Raw genomic sequence first — 19,050 nt, 5'->3', positions numbered from 1 at the left:
CTGGTTTCCTGTTTGGTCGGTCACCTCCAGCAGGTGAGAAAAATGGCAGTTGGGCATCTCCAAAGAAACCAAGTTGGCTGAGAAAACAAGCTACAGTAGAAATCTGGCAGCATCTGAAAAGTTTTCACTGGCCTTGGCCCAAAATTTGACATTTAAATGACAAACTTGACTCTAACGTTGTTTAACTCGAAGTTTCTTGGGGTGCATACTTCAAGCACATCTCGTTGCTCAAGAGAGTAAAATCTGACCAAATGAAGAATCAATATTTAAACCGAATTTTGTCTCCTAACATGGATCTACAACCAAACTGAATCGTTATGTTTGAGAAATGATCATGTTCTCAAATCTCAGAAGCACCGTGCCTAACCATGATTCTTACTTTGGATGACACCAGCATGACATCCAGTTCTTATGTGATTAATATTTTTGGTCATTTTTGATTAATTTATGTTCTTTATTTCAAATAAGTCTGCCTTCTTTCATCTGGGAATACTGCCAAAATTGGAAACGTCCACTAATGCACCTCTCCTGCAGTTTTCCCATGAATTTATGTGGCACAATTCCTTATTTTGTGTAGTTTCTGCTCACCCTCTAACCAGTCACTTTAGATAGCTGCCCCTCCCTGAGCCTAGTTCTGCCTCTTCATGTTTAAAGGGTTCTTCCTCTCTGCAGTTGCCAGGTGTTGTTTAAACAGGTAAATTATACTTCTGTGTCAGATCTACGTCGTTACTTACATCATGACGGGACCCCATTTTAACCCTACGTTGAAACCTGACGTGCACCTCCCTCCCAGGAAACGTAACTACACGTCGTGTTGACACATACCACAGCGTGAATGGCATGAAAGGTTGCAGTGTAGGGATAAAGGTAGTTTCCGTTTACATCTGTTAGGTTTACCTAAAATAAAGACAAACAAAACCTAGAAGTCAGTCGCAAAAAGAGAAACTCGAGAAATTAACTCAAAGCACACTGCTGCTCACACACACTACCAACAAAGGTATTCTGGCACTGGAGTGCTCTTCTTTCTAAGTGCTCGCTTACCTAATTACTGAATGTGTTTAGCTGTGAGACGTGGTACCGCAACACATGTCCACACATGCAAAACGGGTGCTAAACAAATAAAACTGAATTGAAATGAACATATGAAGATGTAAATTTAAAAAAACAAAAAAACTTTTACCCCTGAGTTTTGACTCCAATTGTTAAATCTCATGTTTAGGCGACTGTGTGCTAGGATTTGGAAAAAGCCAATTCCAAACAAGTGGCCAGACAGTGTAAAATGTAAAGAAAATAAAATACAATTGTTTACAAATCTCATTAACAGTTATTTTATTCACAATATAGAAAACATATCAAAACTTTAAAGTAAGAACACTGAATACTTCTGCTTTGAAACCATACTGTTAATGATAGTATGAGTGCTTTTAACAAGCCAGAAGGCCACTCTCCTCTTTAGTCTGGAGGATGGTGCATCCATGTTTTCCAAAAATAATGTCATTTTTGTTTTCCACTTTGCCTCAGTTGATATTAAACAAGCTTTGGGCCAGAGAATGAGATCTGTACAGATATGAGTTCTTCCTTATATAATGAAGCTTTGCTCTGCATTTGTGGATGGCTCCACGAGCTGTTCACAGACACTGATTTGTGGAAGTGTTCCTGAGCCCATGCAATGATTTCTATGACTTAATCATGCCTGTTTTTTGACATAGTTTTCAAACTTTTATCCATTACACACAGATTTTTCTAGAATCTCTGAGTCTTTTGATATTATGTACTGTAGGTGATGAGATATCTTATACTGAAGAACTTTACTTTAAAATTGTTCCACAATTTGTAGATAAAGTTTTTTTTATGGATTACTGAGCCTCTGCCTATCTTTACTTTTGAGAAACTTTGATTTTCTAAGTTGCTCATATCGTTCCCAATCATGTTACTAATCTCCATCTATCCTAACCTGTTACCAGTTAAATACACGATATTCCTCCAGCTGTTTTCTTTAAGTAACACCAACTTTTTACAGCATTTTGTTGTCCCTGTCTCAACTTTTGAAACATCTTGCTGCCATCAAACTCAAAACTAGCTTTTTTGAAATATATATTTTCTATTTTTTATTGTGATTAAAATATGCATTTATGAGATTTGCAAATTATTGCAATCTGTTTTTATTTACATGCTACTCAGTGTCCCAACAGAGGGTAGATAAGAAATCTGATGGGGTGGTGCTTTTACCTAAATACTAATATCAGCTGGTGTGCTGATGTTTATCCGGTATAAGTGTTTGTGTTAGGTGGATGAGAATCTCAGCCTCAACATGAACAGGAACATCTAGTCAAGGGACTGAGAAGTATTGTCAATATTTATATCAAATTAAGTGCAAGAAGTTTTTCACAAATTGTACATTAAATAATGTGAGTTAAAGTTATAAATTCACAAAGTCAAAAAAATGAGTCAACTCACCAGTGCTGTCACCTATTGGTTAGTGAACTCCAGTTTCGGGCTTCGTGCATTTGAGCCGCTGCTGTGTTGAAACCAGATCTACCAGCTAATGACTTGTCAGTCTCAAATTGTTAATTAACGAGCATACCCAGGACAATTCTCCTCTCTGAAACTTGATAACCATGTGAGATAAAAATGAGTGATTTAGCCCAAAAACCATCATAAAAGTGTTTTCAGTCCATGACCTGTTTCCCCTTAGACTTCTGTGGAACTTGAATATTTTTTGGAAACACGGGTATCGCCCCCTGTTGGCAATTAAAGAATGCAGCTGGATGTGTAATGATTCTGGAGCCTCTCCCTGCTCTCACAGGGCAAGAGGAGGGGTATGATCTGCACAGGTACCCAGTCTGTCGCAGGGCTAACAAAGAGGACAAACAACCATTCACACTTTCACACCTACAGCCAATTTAGAATCACCATGTAATTTAACCCCATGTGTGTCTTTACTAGAGAGAACCCACACAGAAAGGATTCAAACCCAGGACTTTCTTGCTGTGAGAGGATGGTGCTAAGTACCACCCCACTGTGCCAACTCAGTGTAAAAATGAGGTGTGATGCGTAAATGACTTGGATCTAATGTCAAGTAAGTTAAGAGAAATGTCCACACAAGTGAGAATGTAGCTTCACGGACTAAAAAGAGTGAACAAACACAGCCTCCTGAAGACCTCTGACACCTGTTCATTTCCGATGGAGAAACTATTAATTTCCTGCTCAAGGAGATATCAGAGCTACGTCTTTCTCTGAGATCTAATCAGCATCGCATCTCGTACAGAGAGCTGATACACAGCAGCTCCAGTCATTCACAATCAACGACAGGTGGATAAAAATCATGCTTCACTCTTTTTCAAGCAATTTGTAATAAAATATGAGAAAAACAGGCTTTTATAAAGTTTTCAGTGCTGGATAATGTTGAGAAAGGATGTGTTTTAAATGAACAACATTAAAGAAAAAAGGAGAAAGATGCACGTCTGATGTTAAAAAGTTATTAATAGAGTTTCAAGACTGGGGACGACTACAACAATCGTCTTCAGCTTATTCTATTCTATCCCAGCTTTGAGGCGATCGTGGCTCAAGAGTTGGGCATTCGCCTTGTAATCGGAAGGTTGCAGGTTTGAGCCCCGGCTCGGACAGTCTCAGTCGTTGTGTCCTTGGGCAAGACACTTCACCCGTTGCCTACTGGTGGTGGTCAGAGGGCCCGGTGGCGCCAGTGTCCGGCAGCCTCGCCTCTGTCAGTGCGCCCCAGGGCGGCTGTGGCTACAACGTAGCTTGCCATCACCAGTGTGTGAATGGGTGAATGACTGGATATGTAAAGCGCTTTGGGGTCCTTAGGGACTAGAAAAGCGCTATATAAATATAGGCCATTTACCATTTACAGGCCATATCCCAGCTTTGATAGGGCGAGAGGTAGGGTACAACCTGAACAGGTAGGCAGTCCACTGCAAGGCTCGTTTAGACTTGTGATAGACTGGTACAGACAAGACAGACCAAAATGTGATAAATCAAACTTACATCTGTCCATTATTTTAAAACAATGTTGTTGTATTACATGACCATTATCTACTTGTTGAGTTACACCAAATAACAGTCGTTAACCACTTTATGTGAAGAACATTGACTTCACTGCAGATTTTACAGATGTCTTTCAGTCTCTTGATATTTCAACCGTTAGACTATGGATATGTAGTTACCGTAGAAAACAGTGACTTATCTTTAGAAAGCCTCGTCACATTGTAGTAAATTTAACAGCAGCTTTGTCATGCACAGTCTTTCCCCTCAAAGTCTTGATGCATGCTCAATCATCCAGGTAAGTAAATCCCAAAAGGTTGATTCTGTTCCTGCAGTCAGCTGAGACTGAAGAAGTCACTTGGATGTAGCGTTTTCTCCCACTGAAAACGCTACAGCCAGATGAACAGAATCAACCTTTTGGGGTCTTGCTCCTCAAAGTCAGCAAAACTGATTCAAACTAAGTACATCTGAATTCATTCATAAAGAGCTGAAAAAAATTTAATTTTCAAAATGTACTTCTTTTTATTTTCAAAGAATGCGGCTGCAAATGTCTAAGGTGTGTTCAGTTTTTTGTGATTGTGGGGTCTAACTAAGCATTTTCAGTATGAGTGTCATTATGAGAAACACAGAACTCCAAATGTATTTACGTTAAACAACTTCTCGATTCAGTCGCTCTGAGCACTTGGGTTTCCAATGTGGCAAAAAAAATCACAATACATTATAAACAGAAGAATGAATGTAACTTCGTGTTGGTTCAGCGAAAAAAAGAAAAAAAAAGAAACTGGAGATTAATTTAGCAAAGGAGTGGGGAACTCCAGGGCTCAAGGGCTGGTGTCCTGCAGGTCCTTGATCCAACACAGCTGATTTAAATGGCTAAATTACCTCCTCAACATGTCTTGAAGTTCTCCAGAGGCCTGGTAATGAACTAATCATTTGATTCAGGTGTGTTGACCCAGGGTGAGATCTAAAACCTGCAAGACACCGGCCCTTGAAGCCTGGAGCCCTGCAGTGACCAGTTGCCTGATTTAACATAAAGCACCCAAAGGGTCCAAAAGTAATTGGACCCTTTACTGTCTTTCTTTGAAATTAGAGTGGTAACTGTTAAAAAATTGAATCAACAATGAATAAACAAATAAAGCTGTAGTTACATTTCATATTCACAGAAGTAATGGGAACAACTTTATTAGGTGATCAAACGCGTTTCAGCTTGTGGCCTTCACCAGGGTCAACTGACCAAAACAAAAAAAACTCTGCATTGGTCACCTAATAAAGCTGTTCCCTAAAACTTGTTGCTGGAGTCTTCACGTCATCAGATCTTTGATCTTCTCCATGCACCTTTGGAAGTGGTGAAGTTGTCCCAGAAATATTTGTTGATATTCTCAGAAGTAAAAAGAATATTTTCTATTAAAATGCTAGAAAACAGAGAAATCTCCGTTTTAATACTGGACAAAAGGCACAGAACACCTTTCTTGTGTTGTGCCATTACATTTTATTTTTGCTTTACATTGTAGCAGTAAAAGGTGCACAATACCTCAAAAGCTTCAGTCATGAATGTTCAGAAGCTGGACCTGAAACTTGTGTAACTCAGAAGAAACAACAAGGACAAAAACCAAAGTATTTTGTTGTGGAGATTGTATTAACCATGGTAGTGTGAGGAGTCGAACTGTCGCCGATTATGGATGGCATAAAAATTTTCATACAAAACATGACAGATTTTTAGCCTAGAGTCTGCCTTCTCCATAGCAACACAGCAAAGCTGAGTGGAAAAAGTAAAAATCAATCAAAAAAAACTGGCGTTTGATTCGACGATTAGACTTTTCTGTACTGAAAGCAAAGTTAATGAACGCTGATCCCTGCGGCTGTCTTGAGTTTTACGAGCCTCTGTGTGTGTCAACCTTCACCCTGATATAAGAATTTCATCTTCATCCTGTGAACTCCGTTACCCTTGTTCTTCACTTCATTTAACACGTAATTTATCACAAGAAAAATTTAATACTTTATAATTAGTAATTTTGTGTAAACAATCCAAACTTTTGGCAATATTTCATAATTGACAAAGAACATCAGGTCTTTTTAATACTCCATAAAGTGCACTTTCAGTGTTTTAAAAACCTGCGTACCTGCTGCCTTTACAGTACAGTTTAAAGCAATGAAACAAAATAAAAGCACTACAGAACTCACTCACATGGGAGTAAGTGAATTAAAATGCACTGAGCTCTTGGTGAACTCTGCTTCACCTCCATTACACTTGTCAAAACAAAGTCTTTACTGCCACCTGATGGCAGAAGTGGTCACATGCTCCCAAAATATGGCGTCGAGCCTGCAGGACAGCAGCTTTTGCTAACAAATGTTACCCAAAATGAAAACATTAAAAACAATCTTCTGTGATTCTTTTTGGTAAAAACATTAGAAAAATGAAATGAAGACAAAACAAACAAACAAACAAAAAGGTCTTCGCTCATTTTCACCAAATAACCTCCAGCTGTGACAACTCATCAGTATGAACGTGAAGAGATGGCGGTGTTGACAAAGAATAAATTAAGACTGGATAAATAATGAGCCTAAAAACAAGAAAACATCAATTAACAACTTCCAGTTGAAGCCTTTGAAATCTGAAACCATACCATACCAACAAAAATATATAAAAATTGAAAGGTAGAGCTGGGTTTGAGGTAGAGTGTGGTATGACTCCTGAAAAAGTCAGAAAACACCAACAATACCTTCATGGAGACTGACTGCACTGATTGCAAATCCAGACAGTCAGGAGTTCCACTCCGCTTGATTTCATGCTCCCAGGGCATCCTAGCCTCCAGATGCTGCTCTGACTCTGACCTGCATGTGAGCATCTTTATCAGAGTTTCCCTTTCAGTCCTAAAAATTAAACCCCTGTTCCCCTCAGCTCACAGGAAAAAGTTGATTTTGGCAGGGACAGTCTTACAGCCAGTGCTGGAGAAGTACTTTCCCTTAGATGGAGTGTAGATCATGTCGCCCCCTACTGCCTCCACCACGTCGTTGCGGCTGCAGCTGCCCCGCTGGCAGAGCTGCGAGTGCACGCAGCGCTCGACATGGTATCGGCTCAGCGGCAGGAAGGGAACAAAGCGGGTGATGAGCTTCTGCTGAATGATGTTGGACTGGAAGAGGCCGCCTGGATGGGGGTTACAAATTCACTTCAGTTACTAAAGTAATGAAAGGGTAAGTAAGCTTTCATCAGCAATGCACTGGAAAATTAGCTCAAAGAGGCTGCTTAATTTCTGTCTTCATTATGATGCACTGCTGCAGAGCGATGATGCTGCTTCTATTACGGGCTTTAATTTTATATTCATGATTAACTTAAATGAATCATAGTCAGAAGACCAGTTTTAGCTCTGGAAGAGCACCAAAGTATCAGTATCACTGCTTTCTTCCTCTTTTAGTGAACACGCAGTAAAAACATTGTGTTTGAACAAACCAAGACGAGAACACTGACATGAAAAAACTCTTTTACCTCCTGACACCAGCATTTAAAATGTCTTAACCTTCTCACACTTTCAACATGCATCAGGCTCTTCACCTGCTTCACCTGAAATCCAGGTTATACAGAAGCCGGACTGTCAACCAAAAAAAGTCATCACATCACACGTTTCCCTCCTGATAATGGCTCACAGTATGACTTGGAATTGATTTTAGGATCTATTTCAAGGTCCTTCATGGCTTCTCTCTGTGCTACATATCTGAACTAAGAGACCTTTACTCGACGATCTGAGTCTTTGTCCAGGCTCCCATGTGACTGTTATCTGGTGCTGAGGCTATAGCCTACTGGCCAAGCGTTTATGACCCATTTAATTTGATTGTAATTACTTCTTTTTTTAATTTGTTTCTCCCTTTAAATGTTATTGAACTTAAGAATTGATCTGTAAAGTATTTTTATGTGCTCCGTAAATAGAAAACATTATTATTTTATCATAGTTATTGTTACTTTTCCTTTTTCTACTTCAAGCACTTTGCAACTTGTTCTCTAATATTTGCCTTCCTCTTGTTTTTGTATATATTTCTCCTTTTTGTTATTTCTACTATTATTTATATTTTATTCAGTTCTCAGTTGATCAGCTGAGAACTCCACAAGTACCCACAATTTTGTTGTACATGTACAATGACAAGTGCCATTCTATTCTGTTTTATTCTATCGTATACACAGAAAATACCGAACTTAAACTCTGAAGCGGTTTGGGATGAAGCCGCCTTAACTATGAGGATGGACTACTTAAACATGTAAAATGAGTCTTACTTGTGTTATTGTTGTAAACTGCCTGTGCGATGGCCTCCTGCAGGTCGTCCAACTTGATCTCTTCTCTCTCTCGTCCAGCCTGACGGTTCTCCAGAGCCACTTTGTTTATCACCTCCTCTCCTGCAGTGCTGCACACAAGAAACACAAAATAAGCTGCCCGTCCCTTTGTAATAAAAAAAATGTTTCTTCTTTAAGCATCACCGGGAGAGAAATAAAGTTTTGAGCATTAACCGTTCATGAAAGCTTTAAGTTATTTTGACAAAGACAATACAAGAACTTCTTCTGGAGAGAGTTCATATCCGCAGAATTAATTTCATATAGATCCTTCTTGGTGCTTTAGGAAGCTAAACACTGGACATGCCTCACTGCATTAGGGGAGTGTTTAGTACCTGATAAAGACGTATATCGCCTTGCGGTAGTTGGTGCGAAATACAACATGAGACGGACCCAACAAGGGCTCCAGGACATCAATGAGGCCTGGAGGCATCTTCTCCATCTCATCAAAAATGAAAACTGAGCGAGCGCACTCCGTCAGGTTTCCCTGCACCCAGTCCTTCAGCTCCTCCTACAAAACCAAAGGATGGATATTTAATTTCACAAGCTCCCAACACATCACCTATGACTGCAACTAACAATGCTTTTAATTACATCTGCTGCTGTTCTGTTTTTATTACTTAATTATAGGCTGTGTAACATGCATAACTGCAAATACTGTAGTCTGAAAGGCGGCACTCGCTTGTGAAATTTTAGTATATAATTAAATGATTACTAACTAGTTCCCACTTAGTTAATTCTATAGACAGAGTCTGCTGAACATAAAACAAAAATGATCAAATGAGTCAAGTATCTTTTTTGTGTCTACTTGTGTGATCATTTTTGTTTTGACCAGCTCATCTTCCCTGAAATTGGGAGCAAAATCACAGGACTCTCTCGTAAGTTCTGAATGTGTGCTCCTAAGAAGAAAGCAGTGTCCTGTTTGCACATTAGGAATAACAGCATTCAAACTTCCCTTTGTTATGGTCAACAAACATTTTATAGTGAACACACAATAAAACGACTAGTACATTACTTCGGATTTTACATATAACCATTTGTCTTTCTCAACATACCCTGTACTGCTTGACTCGGTGGGGCAAGGGGAAGTGCAGCGTGGGGACAAACTGGTGGACATACGGGCTGCTCATGGCTGAGCCGTACAGATGATTTCCCAGCATAGAGCTGACCAGCGTCTTTCCCGTCCCAGAGGAGCCGTGGAAAGACAGCACCAGTGGTCGACTGGGGCTTTTATTATGAAGGAACCTTGCCACCTCCTCTGACACAATGTCCTGAGCCAGATGCTGTCCATAGACATTTTTGTAGAGGTCCCACTCCAAGTCTAGCGATCAGAAAAAAAGAAGACCGTCACAATCTTTGTTGGTGCAATACTAGAGGGGTGGGGTGCCCTGTAATAACCACAATAAAGGGTTATAGGAACAAAGCAGTGCAAGAAAAATCTACTTCTCGTGGCTGTTGTCATGAAAAACCTGCAAAGTAGACAACTAGCTAATTTAATTTCAGATATTGTAAGGGATTTCTTGTATTCAGCCAGCTAGTGTACCAATTAGAAAAGCAGGAATAAGCTACAATGAAAGCCTCAATTGCCTCCTCGGGAACACCTGTACACTAAAAAAACAAAAAACAGTTAGCTGATATAATTTTTATAGGAAACATATGCAGTATAATACAGCAACAACAAAGTACGGTTTCATAAACAAGCTGTTTGCACTTTGTTTTGGTACAAAGCTAGCTGGCTAACACGAAGCAACCTCCGTAGGTTAGCATCGACAAGCACGTCTCACCTCTAATATTCGGCTTAAAGTCACAGTCGCAGCTGTCCGATATGGTGCAGTAAAGTTTCTGGAAAACGCAGCAGACTGGGTTACAAAAGAACAAAAACAGCACAAATAGTCTCGCCAACATTTTGGCTGCCTACTGGCAGACAGAAAAGCTCAGTTTGGAGCTTCTCCTTATCGCTACCGGCTAGTTTTGTAGTTTTTTCCTCCCTGGAAGGCGCCCAGAAAGACGTAGCTCAGTGACAAACTGGACTACAATTCCCAGAGAGCATCCAGCACGGGGCGTGAATTATAGGACACGTTGGAGGGTCACAGTCCAAAAAAACGCAAGACTGGCAAACTTTACTAGAAATCTGCCTGACATGATAGACGCAGTTTCTCTTCTACCATTTACTTTAACTGGAATGGGGAATAAGAGGGCGAAAAGGTCTGGTATCAGGATTTTTTTTTGTCTTTGTTTGGTTGGGGTCTTTTTTTGTTTGTCTGAAAGAAAGTTGTGACACCAAGTTTAACAGGGTTATTGCTAACAAGTTACAAACTTTCTTGTTTTTAGTCGAAAACATCTAACCTGAACCCGAGACTTCCAGTTAATTCACAGATATTCCATATGGCGTTTCGGTAACAGTGAAACAGAAGCAGAAGGTAGACTAATAAGTGCGGAAAGGCCACATACATATTTAGTGCGCCTTTAATTTTACTAGATAAATAGAATCTTGCATACTGGAACATGGGTAAAAATAGGAAACATGGTGTAAAGTAATAGGTTATATAATTTATATTCATAAACCTAAATGGGATGGCTCTAAACCTCATTTTTTATCACTTTGATGTTTGTTTATTTATTTATTTACTTATTTACCTGGTATGATTCCATACTTTCTAGGAACTTTAAACAACAGGATATTAAAAAAAAACTTTGTTGTTGTAGCTCCAAATGAGACAGAGACAAACCATCTGGGTTAAAATATCATACTTAAAAAGCCAATTTGCAGTAATTTCTTATACATGTTTAATATCCATTTTATGTAATTATGCATGTAGATTTTTGAAAAATTCAAATAAAATGTGTTTGTGTTTGTGAAAGGTCTTCTATTAGCAAGTCAAAACAAAAAAACCCAGAGCTATAAATCCAAGTTGTGTCCTGCATACAGCAGAGGGAGCCATTAATGTGAAAATGATCTTTGACGGAGTCATGTGTTATAACATTCGGGGTCCTTGCTTATATTCCAGAAAAAAAATAAAATAACTTCATTTGTTTGTTTAGGGTTTTTGTCCCCTCACTTTTGTCATGGACAGCACACTTCCCAGCAAGATATGCACCTCAGTGAGATGTCTGTTTTTGTAGTTTTCTTAACAGTGACCTAAGCTTCATGCGTAAGATTAAACCTTTTTTTCAAACTAAAATACATTATTTTGCAATGTTACATTTTAAAACACCTTGAATAATGGTAACTGGGTGTATACCTTCAGTTCCTCAGGTTTATGTTTTTGAGGTTTGGGAAACAGACTAAAGAATGTTGGTGCTGCTTCAGCACAGGAAGTGCTTTGAGCGTTTTAGTGTTAAAGTTTTGACTTCCTGCCTTTGGTGTATCACTCTAGGGACTCTTTTCACCTAAGCAGTGTTCCACTGTATCATTTTTAATCAGAGTTTTCTTGCTTCTTGCTTCTTGTAGTTGGGTTGTTTTCCTTTATACTCTGATTATTTTCTCTAGTTTCTTGACTCAGACTTTTTGACTGATTGTCTTCATTGCTTCCAGCTGTCTCCTGTTTCCCATCCCTGATCAGCTCACAGTGTATAAAATAGACCTGTCGTTCTCTTGTGATGTGTTATCGCTACACGTTTCTGTTCTGTCTTCTGCAGCTCTTTTGATTTATTCTCTTGCTCCCCTTGCTTAAGTTTTTAAATTTAGAATCTTCACTTAAAACTTAAACTTTTTGTTCAGTGTTCTCTACCTCCTGCATATGGGTTTTGGCACAGACACATTTTTAATGATGTATTTCCATGATTTGTTTGTATGGTTTTTGTACATTTGTACGTGTTACCCCCTAACAAAAATCACGAATTTTTAATTCAATTCAATTTTATTTATACAGTGCCAAATCACAACAACAGTCGCCTCAAGGCACTTTATATTGGAAGGTAGTCCCTACAATACATACAGAGAAAACCCGAACAATCATATGACCCCCTATGAGGAAGCACTTTCGCGACAGTGGGAAGGAAGAACTCCCTTTTAAGAGGGAGAAACCTCCGGCAGAACCAGGCTCAGGGTCACCATCTGCAGTGACCGATTGAGGTGAGGGGAGGAAGACAGGACAAAACACAGGCTGGGGAAGAGAGACAGAGATTAATAACAAGTTTACAACTAAACAGGTATTTTAGAGATATTGTGCAAATGGAAGATATATTCCAAGGTTCCTCACAGCGTTACTGGAGGCCAAAGTAATGCGATCTGGAGTAAGATATATTTCTCATCATATTAGATTTTTAGGTCCTATTACAATAACCTCAGTTTTATCTGAATTTAGAATCACAAAGTTACAGGTCATCCAGGTCTTTATGTCTTTTCCTGCAGTTTAACTAATGAGTGTCAAAAATCTGAAGTGGTTTTGTTGATTTCATTTTCCTGATTGTAACTGGGTTTAGAAGCAGGTGATTCACTTTGAAATGTAAATTCACCACAGCAGAAGAATAAAGGAAGAGTTTGGCATTTAGGGCCCGAGTTCATCACGCCACAGAAATATGCCACACACAGACTGACATTGGGGAGTGATCGGTAACCTCCTCAAGCCTGTAGGTAGATGCTTTAATGGTGGAAGCATTGAAACAGCAGGCAGTGATTTAGAAAAGCTTCAGCACCAACATGTCAAAGGCAGAGAGGGGACATTTACAGCTAAATAGACCACAAAAAGTAGAGGTTGGCTTTGTTATATGGCCCGGGGAAAGTGAGGCATGTTGGTGTGTATGCTGCAGCGCAGCTCGAGTTGCCAGCTAGCTCACAAGCATGACTGTTTTTATTCAATAAAACAACCTCCAGTGAAATAAACGTTTATTTACACTTTTTGATAAATAAAGAGAAAAACTGTTTAAGATTACAGAAATGATCTGCACCTGTGTGCTGTACTCGTGCAGTCAGGATCAGTTCACTCACGTTACATTAAAAGTGACATCGTTACAATAAGAAGAAAAAAGAAACAAAGAGGAAACACGAACTGACCCCAGGTTACATTTAATATTCTCTTCAAATGATAAAATCCTAATTATTGAAAAGATACAAAAAACTCAACAAAAACTGAAATGCAGATGTACAGTTATTCTGTTATTACATTCTACAATGTGACATATGTTTGTGGATTTAGCTAAGGTCCAGCCTTTAGGGAGATTTAAACATTTACAAACATGAGCCTATCAGACTGAGGCACAGCCTCGGTAACCTGAAAGAGCACCACATATTTACACTTCTAAATCATGTCGTCCTGTGCCACTGTGGAGTAGACGCAGTCCTTTGTTAGGTAAACTAACACAGGACAATGTTCATCTGTGACGTTGTTGAAGCAGTGCAAGTCCTCAGTCAAAAATAAAAACACCCTCTGGAGACTCCATCAAAGCATTTAGTGGTTTCTTTCACAAACTGTCCTCATTCTGGTGAAGCTTTCAGATAAAGTTCTTCAACCTTGAGTTACATCAGTTTAGCTTCAAAGGAACTGGAAAAGTGCTGGTATGGGAAGGTAAGCATTAAAAAATTTCAGTCTCACTCTTCAAGTATCCCGGTCTGCTACATGTGACAGATTTGAACTAAGTGGGCGCACTGCTTCGTTCTGGTGTCTACATGCCTAAGAAGCCTCCTTGTTTGAAAGATCACAGCGCTTTCCCTTTTAATGAGCTTTCAGTGGAGGAGCTCCTCAGTGTCCAACACAGTAATTGCCCATGTATGTAGGCATGAGCTCATTCCATAAACAAGGCCTCTAAAAACAGTGCTGGGGTCAGTGTCGTCTGATGGGTGGCTCCAGCTTGTTGGACAGGGCAGTGAGCACCTGGTCAAACTTAGAGTATCGCAGAGCCTGTTTCTCCTCGGCCCCCCGGCTCCCCCACAGCAGCCGCATCTGGAAATCGGTCAGGAAAAGCTCCAGGACTTCGGCCTGCTCCCGGAAACCTGCAACATCACATCAGTTTACCATTAATAGCAGCACAGGAGTGTAGAGAGGAACAAGAGGACTACCATTTCTACCACAGAGGTCCCTGTAACTGGACCTGTCTCAAACATGAACAAGAACAGAATACATGTGTGTGAATAAGAGGGATGAACAGGGAAGCTGCAAGGAGCAGAGGTAATGAAGGTAGAGTCTAAATATCGGAGGTCAAACATCAGAACAGACGTAGAGTGCACAAGAAGAGAGTCAAGCCAGGGTGGAGGGAGTGTGGATGAGCATGAGGGGTGATGTGTGACAGAAGCCAGAGCGAAAGAGAAGTTTTACTAGATGGAAGTGAGACCTGCTATGATGCATGGTTTAGAGGCAGTGCCCCTGACAAAAAGACAGGAGGCAAAGCTGAAGATTTTCATTGGAAGTGACCGGGATAGACAGGATAAGAGTATATCAGAAGACAGCCCAGGTTGATGGGTTTGTTAGAGAGGCAAGACTGAGATGATTTGGACATGTAGAGGAGGGATGGTGGATGTATTGGACAAAGGATGCTGAACGTTGAACTGCCAGGCAGGAGGAAGAGAGGAAGACCACAGAAAAGATTTGGCATGCAGAGGGTTGGCGTGACAGTGGAGGATGATGGGCATAGGGTGAGATGGATGGAGACCCCATCAGGAGCAGAAGAAGAAAGGAAGAGTTTATTTACAGGAGAAGTGAAAGAGCATGTACCAGTCTCTTCAATAAAAGGTTTCAAATGTAGTTTGACTTGCATGCATTTCATGCATGCCTCAATCTGACTTTATTATATTTTATTGCAGGTTGCCACCTGGTTGGAACCAGTGTGTTGGACTTTTTCCAGATTGAAAAAAAAAACATGTTCTAGGCTACCAATGCTTAAGTGGCTGCTAAGAAATGCTAGGCTACTTTTCTGCTAAAATTTGAGGAAAGCAGCATTGAAAAAAAGAAAGGGAAAAAAAGTGAAAGCACATTACAAACAACATGAAGAACAGCAGGAAGCTGCAGCACCTAACATGCGATCCGAGTTCCTGCAGTGGAATGGCAACTGTGTGGAGGGTAAATACAGCAGGTCCCAAGACGGATCCCTGTGGTCTTTCATGTTTAAATTTTCTAAAGGTTTGTATTTAATTTGCTAATGTTATAAAGCAGACATACTGCATTTTGTTTTTGTCAAAGCTCTCTCACCTTGTAGTTTGCTCTCAGCGTTAGCGCGGTAGATGCCCCCTAGCTGGGCAATGGTTCTTGCCGCCCCAAGGTGGAACATGACCACTTCCACCCCGACTTCCACTGTTTCCCACAGTTCTGTCCCCTCCTCACCCACCACCGCATTCTTCTCCATCAGAGTCAGAAGAGGGAGGACGTGGGGGAAAGTGGTGTTGGACAGCGGACAGCTTTCTGGAGGGTTGACAGATACAGAGATCATGTTTGTTGTGGAAACAACGGTATAGCACCAAGGAATGAGCAGCAATTGTTTCTCCATGCTTTTATCATGTGGTGTGGAGTTCACGAGATGCTCTACCTCTTCCATCGTTCAGGCTCTTCATAAATGGCCTGAGAGTTTTTTCGTAGAGAATGGCGCCTTCTGTGTGCCGCTGCCGTAAGGCCATCCAAGTCTCCTGCAGACGGGACACCTGAAAGACCGAAGAACAACACCAATGCTGTTTGTGCCTTCTTCTTGTTTTGCATATATTCATTTTGTTTTTTAGTCATTCGATTTGTCTTACTATTTATATTACCTGCACAGCTGAACCCACAATTTTGTTGTACATATACAATGACAATAGAGGGCTACTCTATTCTATTCTAGTCTATTGAAAGCTGGCAGTAATGACGGTTTCCACATGCAGGCACAGGCAGCTTAGCCTGAAGATGTTACCAAATGGGCCTCAAGAGCCTCAAAACAAAGTGATTGTGAACATTTAAAAAATTAAGTCAAATGGACTGATTCTTATATAGTGCTTTTCTACTCTACTTAAGCACTCAAAGAGCTTTATATAGCTGTACAGTTATAAGCCACCTTTAGAGTTTTTGTTATTTTGACAGCTAATCTTAAGGAAATTGTGCCTGTCTTTTTTTTTCAGTCTGAAAATATAGTTGAGATGTATATGATTCCTAAAAATATTCAGAGGTGACTTCTTTTTTATGTAAAGAAAGTTTTTTTGAATATGCACAGAAATTTTGCCAGACAAGACAGGCTAAATTTTAAAAATATATTAATAATAACTAAGAAAAAATTTAAAGTGAAGAAACTTTTCTGCATTTGAGTTAAAAAGTCACTGAAGGGTTGATAAGTTATCAATAAATGACTTTGCACCTTTTGTTTGAGAATGTGATAAAGGACCCTGATATCAGAATTGTGACATTTTACAGCCTGACACCTTGAAGCAGGGAAACCGAAAAGAGGGTCAAAGGCTAAATCAAGTAAGCGATAACATTAAATATCAGAGCGCCTCTCAGCTATTCCTGAAATTAAGCATCCTCACTAAAGGTGAGTCATGGTGCGATACTGTCACGCTATAGCAGTATACACAGTAGGCAAGGGGTTACAGCCTCAGTGTTTATTGTACTATGCTGTGCCGTCAAGTCAATAATATTTGTTAATCTCTTACCTATACCCTGGTTTAACCTCACCCCTGGCAACCTTTGTTACACATCCCTTGCTCTACTGGTTGTTTCCTGTGTGTCTCCACTATCTCCATGAACACAAATAACCAAAGCTCCGTGCAGTGCGTGTCTACCTGCGGCAGCTCCAAGGCTCTCATGACAGCAGCGAAGCCAAACATATTGCCCATTGTGCTCTTGAGCTCAGCAGCGATTTGGATGATTTTATGAAGCAGGCAGGCTCGTTCTTCGGTCGTCCCCGTGCAGCCCAACACATGTACAGCCAACATGATCGACATGGTTTGAAACCTGCAGGAATGTTATGTTATATCACATGTCATATCAGCCCATACAGTGATCACATTTTGCTTAAAGAGGTCCTTAAATTCAGAATAAGACTTCCATTTCAAGCAGCAGGAGCCGGGAATAGGGAGACAAGATTGAGAGGGAAAGCAGACATATGGTTTCAAACAGACTAAATAAATCATGTAGTTAAAAGAAGGCTAAAAAAAAAGATCGAAAGAATTATGAATTACTATGAATAAATTAGGAATAACACACCATGTCATTGCTGTTGTGACACTCAAGTAACAACTTTTGTGGCTGAAAAAGGAACTCGAGGCAGAAGTCCCAAAAACGGCAGTTTCCCTAATGACTTGAGCCTGACTACAAAAATGACCCAAACCCCACAGACTCCTGTGTATAAATGCCCCACTTAACAGCAGAAAGTCTTATAGCCTGGTAACAAAGCCAGGTTGGTCTCTCTAGTCTAGTCTAGTAACTTAATTAGCAGCATTATAGTTTATGGTTCCAGTTTGTAAAAAAATTTGCTAGTAGATAACTTTGCAGATAACTAAAAACCAACTTGATGGACAAAAGTCTCAACAAACAGCAGCCTAGAAGGCTCGTGATGAGGTTACAGTTCACTTACATCAATCTTTTACATAGAATCTAGGCAAAAAAACTATTTTTATGCTTTTGCAATGTATGTATGATGTCAGATATACACCGCTCTATCACGCTATGAAGAGCTGAACTGGTTGAACAGTATTCACCTCTCCAGCAGGTCTAGTCTTAACTGTTGTCCATGTGGCAGCGTGAGCAGCTCCATCCCAGAGGTAACACCCATCATTCTTTGCACCTCTGGTGTGACCTCCAGAATTCTGGCCACCTAGGACCACACACAGATGTGAGAACTGCTGCATTAGATTTCAGTTAGCAGAAACAGGATGAGCAGGAAAATACACTTTAAAATCTCCTGAAACATCTGCATGTTTTCACACATCAATAACACTTTGATTTAGAAATGGTTTAGAATTTGCATTCAAACAAATACCCCATAGTTTACCTGTTATCACTAACGCATGGCTAGCCCTAGTTTTCCTTCTGCATAGTTGCCATTGCATTCAGACTAAAATAAAGCAATCCCTAAACCTTTCTGCAGAGCTGCAGTCCATCCTTAAAAAAATCCCTATTACTTTACAAATATTGATTAGTGCAGCTATAAACAGTACCATGCAGTCAGCCTTGGTGATGTGTTTGGCCACCGTCCTGGGATCGACCTCCGCCAGAAGCTCCTTCACCCTCCGCAGGATGCCCACTTCTAGAGGCTTATTCTCTTTTCCCATCAGTGGTGACTGGTACCTGCTGGGTTTGAAACAGGAGACCGTCTCCACCACAGGCGAAAAGTACACATTCCCATCCTCGGCCCTCAGTGGGTCGACCCCTGCTGACCCTTCTTCTGCCTGCAGCCTCTCCACATAGCTCTGAGGACCAGGGTACAGCTCTGTGTAGCAGCTCCCGTCTGCATGAGAGGAGGGAGAGACCTGGGTGTGGTGAGGTTGGGGTCTGTCAAGATGCTGTCTCTGTAGGGTGCTGCTGGGAGAGGGCAGAGGTTGGACGGTGTCCGAGCGCCTCGGCAGGGACGGAGTCACAGTGGGAGTCCGGCTGCTGGACGGAGTTCTGGATTGGGGGGCTGGAGAAGAAGGGAGGGAAAAGGAGGAAAAAGATGTTTACAAATATTTATCCAAAAAAAGCAGAATAAATATAAATATTTCAGACACTACTTGAGATACATAATAAGAGAAAGTGGCACATTCTTTGTGGATGATTATTATAGACTAATGAACGCATGACAATGAAATAAACTGATAAAAATATCATCAGTATAGCTGATCACTGTGGTTAATA

The 19,050-nt window shown here is 40.4% G+C and overlaps 2 protein-coding genes across 3 annotated transcripts in view; both read right to left on the bottom strand.

The window, feature by feature from the left end:
• Nucleotides 1-5,617: 5,617 nt before the first annotated feature.
• tor2a (torsin family 2, member A) lies at nucleotides 5,618-10,316 on the bottom strand. The gene is made up of 5 exons (XM_031734894.2): nucleotides 10,105-10,316; nucleotides 9,376-9,641; nucleotides 8,656-8,831; nucleotides 8,267-8,394; nucleotides 5,618-7,147 (listed from the first exon to the last, which is right to left on the bottom strand). Exons 1-5 carry the CDS (start codon nucleotides 10,223-10,225, stop codon nucleotides 6,903-6,905), a joined length of 936 nt encoding a protein of 311 aa, XP_031590754.1. The 5' UTR covers nucleotides 10,226-10,316; the 3' UTR covers nucleotides 5,618-6,902.
• A 2,815-nt stretch (nucleotides 10,317-13,131) lies between these two features.
• sh2d3cb (SH2 domain containing 3Cb) overlaps nucleotides 13,132-19,050 on the bottom strand; it is a 75,633-nt gene continuing 69,714 nt past the window's right edge. For both annotated transcript variants that reach the window (XM_031734836.2, XM_031734837.2), the window contains 6 exons: nucleotides 18,375-18,835; nucleotides 17,916-18,031; nucleotides 16,998-17,169; nucleotides 15,779-15,890; nucleotides 15,445-15,654; nucleotides 13,132-14,252 (listed from right to left, as the gene is read on the bottom strand). In XM_031734836.2, coding sequence (XP_031590696.1) covers nucleotides 14,083-14,252; nucleotides 15,445-15,654; nucleotides 15,779-15,890; nucleotides 16,998-17,169; nucleotides 17,916-18,031; nucleotides 18,375-18,835 — 1,241 coding nt within the window. In that variant the 3' untranslated portion in view covers nucleotides 13,132-14,082. The remainder of the gene's footprint in view (nucleotides 14,253-15,444; nucleotides 15,655-15,778; nucleotides 15,891-16,997; nucleotides 17,170-17,915; nucleotides 18,032-18,374; nucleotides 18,836-19,050) is intronic.

Source organism: Oreochromis aureus, linkage group 12 (assembly GCF_013358895.1).
Source record: "Oreochromis aureus strain Israel breed Guangdong linkage group 12, ZZ_aureus, whole genome shotgun sequence".
NCBI classification, from domain to species: domain Eukaryota; kingdom Metazoa; phylum Chordata; class Actinopteri; order Cichliformes; family Cichlidae; genus Oreochromis; species Oreochromis aureus.
The sequence above is the reverse complement of the archived record's forward strand: the minus strand, read 5'-3'. Positions and strand labels throughout refer to the sequence as shown.